General features: G+C 46.6%; 1 protein-coding gene across 1 annotated transcript; it reads right to left on the reverse strand.

The window, feature by feature from the left end:
- Window positions 1-909: 909 nt before the first annotated feature.
- GPR6 (G protein-coupled receptor 6) lies at window positions 910-3432 on the reverse strand. The gene is made up of 2 exons (XM_061427573.1): window positions 3175-3432; window positions 910-2555 (listed from the first exon to the last, which is right to left on the reverse strand). The coding sequence occupies exon 2, from the start codon at window positions 2534-2536 to the stop codon at window positions 1439-1441; it is 1098 nt and encodes a 365-aa protein (XP_061283557.1). The 5' UTR covers window positions 2537-2555; window positions 3175-3432; the 3' UTR covers window positions 910-1438.
- Window positions 3433-6589: the final 3157 nt, after the last annotated feature.

Genomic DNA, 6589 nt, shown 5'->3' on the forward strand with positions numbered 1-6589 from the left:
TATGGATTTATTTGCTTGTAAACTATCTCTCCTACTAGGGGATAATGCTATGAGTAGAGTAACCTTTTGTCTGTTTAGTTTGCTTCTGTATTCCCAGCATTGGGACTGTGTCTAGCAGATAGTACGTGTTAAATAAATATTTGTGAACTATATAAAAATTTTTGCTTGTGTATATTTTCCTAAGGCCTAAGGCCAGTGACTATTTGTGCTTGTGTGCATATATCTTCATAGGTGCTCAGAATTTGTCCACATATATTATTTATCCTCACATGACCTGTAGGAAGGGAAGGAGGGAATGATTTAACTATGATTCACATATATTGGTGAAATGGGAAAGTTTAGTTCTTGAGGTTATTAATTTAATGTCCTGTGCTTTGCAGATAAGAGTGCCTCAAAGTGGGCTGCTGGGCTTACCTTCATTTACCTCATATATACACAGTATATCTTGAGGTCTTGTCTTTGAAGAATTTATTTATTTTATAAGGCTGTGCATTTTGCTATAAGACCTGGCCAGTAACAATATGCTCAGTCAATATGAATTTTCAACATTAAAATTCTTTCCAGACTGGAAAAAATACACCTAAAATTTGTGGCTCGAGGGTTTGTAAGCACCCATGTGGTGAGATGAAGGAATGGTTTCAGACATCCTTTGGGGCTTGTCTTCCAAACCCAGTAACCAATTTGCACTGATATACAAATAACCCTTTAGTGGCCTGTGAATGCTATTATGTGAGTAATTATTCCCTTCCTGACTTCCCCAATAATCTGGATTAGGTGTTTCAATGATAATTTATGAGCAAGTGTGTATGATTTTTTTACATTAAGATTTTCACAGGATGGAGATGGTACATAATAAACTTTTAAAGTAAATGCACTAATAATTCATGTCTTAAATAGTAATTCTATCACCAGTCACATGCCAAAATTACATTTTTATAATGTGTTTATTTGTGTACAAAATATGTTGTAATTTACTGATGTATATGCAGCAAAATATTCTATCACATACAACAAAAATACACTTTTTACCCCCTTCCCCTGCCCTTGAAAATGGCAACACTGTTTTGGCAGTTGAGCAGCTAAAAATAAAGTGCTATAATTAAGCAGTATTGGAATGTCTTCACTCAACAAATGTGATGTACAATTTGAGTATACAACCACATTTTTGTTAGTTTTTTTCACAGAACAGGAAATTCCACATCCTGAACACCTCCAGAAGATACAAATATTTGTATATATATGTACACATGTATACACTGTATATGTAAAGTGCCAACAAGCCTCTTTGTCTCTGTGAGTTTGTTGTGTTTATGTTTATTCTGGCTTTCCAAAATCAGTCACACTATTGGGATCTCAGAGTTCATCAGCAGGCACCGAGAAGCTCACCAAAGGCTGGCTTGTTAGGGGTGCGGTGTTGGTTAGAGGGTGGAGGGAGCCATCAGACCTCACTGGGGGACCTGGAGCGGAAGGGCACTTTGGACTGGAAACAGCCACAAAACAGGAGCCACAGGGCCCGTTGGATCTCCTGGTTGCGGAAGGCATAGATGATAGGATTGATCATAGAGTTGTAGGTTGCGGGCAGCAGGGTGGCGTAGGTGTAGACATCTGGGTCCTCCTGGCTACCTACCACGCAGTAGATGGCAAAGGGCAGCCAGCTGGCACCGAAAGTGCCCAGCACCACTGCCAGCGTTCCCACACCTTTTTTGGTGGCAGCAAGGTGGGGTGGCGCCAGGCAGTGCTGCTGCAGCGCGATCTGGTGTGCGTGCCGCCAGACCACCTGGCAGATGCGCACGTACAGGTGCAGCATGATGCCGAAGACCGCAAAAAAGGTGGCAGAGAGCAGCGCCACATGGCTGCGCGTCAGCGGGCGCACCACGCTGCAGGCGGCGCGCTCCGCCAGGCAATTCCAGCCAAGCACCGGCAGCAGCCCGAGGCCTAAGGACACGGTCCAGGTGGCAGCAAGAAGGAGGTGCACGCCCATCAGGGTCCGTCGCGAGTAATAGGTGAGTGCGTTATAGAGGGACAGGTAGCGGTCCACCGTGATGGCCAGCAGGCTGCTGACTGAGGCAGCGAAGGAGGTCACAAGGAAGCCCACAGTGAGCAGGCTCACGGTCTCTGAGGGCACCACGTATTGGAATACGAAGTGCAGAATGAGACCGCAGCCCGCCAGCAGGTCGGCGGTGGCCAGGCTGCCCACCAGCACGAACATGGGCGTGCGCAGAGCAGGGGTAGACGCGATGAGCGCCACTACCAGGGCATTTTCGCCTGCGATCACCGTCCCAGACATGCAGAGCAGTACGTCCCATGGATTCACTGCCGAGAGCAGCAGCCCCGGCGGCCCCGCTGGCAGCTGCGAAGACAACTCCAGCGACGCATTAGCTGCGCCGCCGCCCCCCAGCGCCGCCGCCGCTGCGGCTGCCGGGTGCCCCCATTCACCGGTGTCCCGCGCTCCTGCTGCGGTGGCTGCTGCCGCCGCACCCTCGGCCGCCACTGCCACCACCTGGGAGTCGTTGAGCGAAGATACGCTCGCGTTCATCGCGGCGGGACGTTACACCCTGCGTGGAGAGGGAGAACAAGTGTCAGGTGTGCGGTTCACCCCGCCAGGGGACTTCCCCGGGTGCTGCTGCCCCGCTCGTACTGCCCATCCCGCCTCAGAGCAGAGCGAGGAAGCAGTGGTTGAGAGCCAAAAATAAAAAATACCTGTTGAGTGAGCCAGTGAGAGAGTGAAAAGCACAAGGGATGCCGCACTGGTATCTGAGTTTTTGCACAGATAAAGACACGAAGAACATTCACTCACATTCACACAGATCACGTAAGTGTGTCCGTATTTGCAACCGCATCTTGTGCACCAGACTATTATTGTCGGCCCCAGAGAGTCCTGCCCGGGCTCTCTGACCGGCTTGGTCAGGCTCTCTCAACTAAGCGGCGGAATCGCTGTCCGCGGTACTGAAAGATAAGTTTCTGCCCTCTGGGAGCACAGAGGACCCCGTTGGCTTCAGAGACCCCTAGGAAAGAGGTTTGGAGGGAGAGAAACTGGAATGTCTTTTTAGGTGGAGAGTGTGGAATCAGCTTGGCTCCATTTCTCCGGGGTGAGAAGGATTCATCCCCTGGCCATCCTTCACCCCTTCCCCTCTGCACACCCTCAAAGTTCCTTTAGAGAGCCCGGTTGCTCACCTGGGGAGTCAGGGCTTCAGGAAATCGCTGATCATGAGCGCTGCGATGGGGCGCCAGGCTGCGCTCCCCGCGCGAACAGAGCCGACTCCTGAAGGAGGTGGCCGGCCCGGCATGCAGAGGAGTGCCGCGAGCTTGTCGCTGTGCGGGTGCTGCGGAGAGTGAGAGATACAGTCAGTAGAAGAAAAAGCGGCTAAGAGCAGCGCGCCCGCTGGAGATTGACAGGCAGGGCGCGGTGACGTCAGGTTCCTGGCTCCAGAGTGCAAGCCAGGCACTCGCTCTACTTGCCCGCCCATCAGCTACCTCCCTCACCACATACCCTCCCCAAACGATGTTTCTGAGGATTCATAGAAGGAGAGGTCGGAGGGTCGCCGCCAGCTCGGAACCTCCAGGAATAGATGGGAGAAAGAGGCAAAGGGGAAAAGAGTGAAGACTAAGGGAAGGCAAGGAGGGTGAAGTGGGAGGGGAGGGGTGGGGGATGAGATGCACTAGCCAGGCAGCAAGACCCAAGCCGGAGGTCACTAAGGGGGGCAAGTTGAAGAAAAAGCCCTGGAGAAGAGGGAGCTTGGTGCAGAGAGGTCCAATCAGAAAGGTGTTACCTTAAAAAAAAAAAAAAAAACACCTTAGGGGACAGGAATGAACTGGTATGGAGGGGACAGTGAGGGTTTCTTAAAAGGATGTTTGTGGTACCCTTGTCAGCTGAGTAGAGCTAGAGAAGAAAAGCTGAGTTGTGGGGAACAGAGAAAAGATGGGACATTTGAGGAAAGCAATGTCTTCTTTTGACGGTTACCTGTGCAATCAATTCTCTCTCCCTCCATTTCTTCCTCTCTCTCACTATCTTTCTTGAACTCTGCACAGAGGGTTTCACCATGATCTCCCCAGCCAAATGTTCCCCGATCACACTAACTGATAGTGCTCTTGGAACTTGCTCTTTAATTAAAGACCAGGTCTGTGTCTTGTTAGAAAAGAAGAAAGCAGCAAAATGTGATTTACTTTCCTGGCAACAGACTTTGCCCTGTTAATTAGTACCCTATAAAACAAATTACAGGATGAAAATAGTGATAACTCAGCTGCACCAGACTTCAGTAGGCAGGAGTTTTATTTTCAACTTGGATAACTCATCCTTTTGGTTTAAAGGTGTTTTGTTTTGTCAGTAAAATACAAGTATTAGACTTCTTTTTCTTTTTTTTTAATTAGCCACAATCTCCAGTACCTGTACTTGAGGGAAAAAGTTAGAATAGTTGACTCCACCTAAGGCTCTGGAATAAACGATTTCTTATTGGCATGATGGCATTATATCAGAGCCACAGACATGATTTTCAGGGGCCACATGCTCTAGGCAAGGTGAAAATAGACATTTGCTACTGGTGCTTCCTATACTTTTCCGTGTAATTTCTTCCCTCTCCTGGCTTCACTTTGCCTCAAAAAGAAAAAATATATATATTCAAACTTGTGTACAGGCTGGAGTGGAAGGTAGAATTTTATCCTGGCCTTCTCCATTTAAATATGCCCCCTAAGTCCAGACTCATCTTGCCCTCCTATCTCAGTTCAGCTATACTTAACTAGAAAAAGCAGGAAAACTAATAGGACCATTCAAATCTTTGGCTGCAATAGCTAGTGTGGGTCCATAAAATGAATTTACACACAATTTCTCCATTGGGAGAGTTTATAAAATTCTTGTGAATTTGCAATTTGGCTGAAGTTCTGTTTCTGGAAGTGCCATTTTGAGTTTCAGTAGAAGATTATCAAGAATGTTATTTCAGAGCTGTCAAGCAAACTGTCAAACCGCAGATTTCCCAAACAATCAGATGAAAACCCAAGGGGAGGAGGATCTTTCTTAGTATCTGAATGTGTTACAGTTTTACGTGTCACAATGCAGTGCTAAGTGTGAGGTTAAGATTAAGCAGAGATCCTGTGTTTCAGACATTTTCAGGCTGTCACCATTGCCAAGAATGGATTGGCTTTTCAGTAGTTTCAGGGGGAAGATGACATATGTATATTCACGTACATTAATGCTGGTTGTGAGGGTTTTTAGACTATCTTTCAGTCATGCCAGTCTGTGGTTACCTCTCTCAGATACTAAATTGGGTCCTGACAACAAACAGGGCATTCTTTCAAGCTCCACCTTGTTTCTCCCATATTCACTTTTGTCTCCTGGGAGGCAGAAGATGGGAAAGAAAAAAGGTGTGTAGTTCATTGTTTATGGTCAGGAATTAGATGTACTTCACTGCCTACTTTGCCCACAGTTCCCCACAAGAGCCTGCCCTTCCAGTAGTCTCCTAGAATGTTCAACCTGTGAACTTTGTGACAATTTCCACTTCTGGCCCAGCTTATGGAAAGAGGTTGATGCCTGACCCAAGGTTAAACAAGATCAGCCATCATTCACTGGACCAGTGACAGGACATCATTCAGGACCATTCCTGAAAATTTAACTAGGAAACATTGTGACAGTTGTCAGTCAGTGTTGGGCTTTGGACCTGAAAAAGCATGATAAGTTAGGGCTGGATCACTCATGTTGAACCTTGTGTGAAATGAGAATCAGAGGAAGACAGCTGCAATAGAAGAGTGAAGCAGATGTGCAGAGAGGAAAAGAGATAAGGGAGATCAAATGACTGAGATGTGGAGGGAATGACCTCAGTCCCTGTGTGTCTGGTTGCCAGCTCTGGGAGTCTAAATCTCTAGATCCCTTGAAATGGCTATTTGTAGTCTCTACTACAAACCTTTCAAACCTTGAGGTTCCTTGAGTGGGTTTCTAATCTGTGAATTGTTGATACTTGACTGAAGCACACAACTAAATGTATTATTCATCCACCAGGTTGTTTGATCCAGGTTATGTTTTGTGGCATGCAGATTTTGATTTTCAGCTTATAGGCACAGGTTAAACTCATCATTACCACCCCTGTGACAAACCCAACATATCCTCTGGTGCCTTTGTATTAGAGCAATATCCAAGCATGAACACAAGGAAATTTTCCTTCTCTGAGATTATGCTCAGGAATTACAGTCTGTCAAGCACAACTCTTTCTGTAACTCCCTTGGCTATTTCTTGCCTGTTTCAGTCTCGACCAGTGGTTCCCAACCCTGGCTGCATTTCCAAATTACCTAGAAAGCTTTTTAAAATGACTGACTTTTGGATCTTTCACCCAGAAATTCATTTGATCTGGAGTGAGAACTAGGCATCAAGTTTCCTAAAGACTCTGATGGGAAACCAGGGTTGAGAACACTCATCTAAGTAATCATACAATCTCCTTGTGAGTTTAGCATGCAGTTTAGATTTGGAGTTTGGAATAGTTCCAATAAAGGAATTGTAGCAACAATCCAACTTTAAATCATTTGGTGTAATTTCAGATTCAGGACACTAACCAATCCTCAGTAGACCTTTAATTTTCCACACTCACAAGAACCACCTTTACGGCCC

This window comes from Bos javanicus, chromosome 9 (assembly GCF_032452875.1).
Source record: "Bos javanicus breed banteng chromosome 9, ARS-OSU_banteng_1.0, whole genome shotgun sequence".
In the NCBI taxonomy this organism is placed as follows: Eukaryota; Metazoa; Chordata; class Mammalia; order Artiodactyla; family Bovidae; genus Bos; species Bos javanicus.

Bases quoted from the DNA above. Each gene is read 5' to 3' on its own strand.
- GPR6 (XM_061427573.1), bottom strand. From the start codon at position 2,536: ATGAACGCGAGCGTATCTTCGCTCAACGACTCCCAGGTGGTGGCAGTG.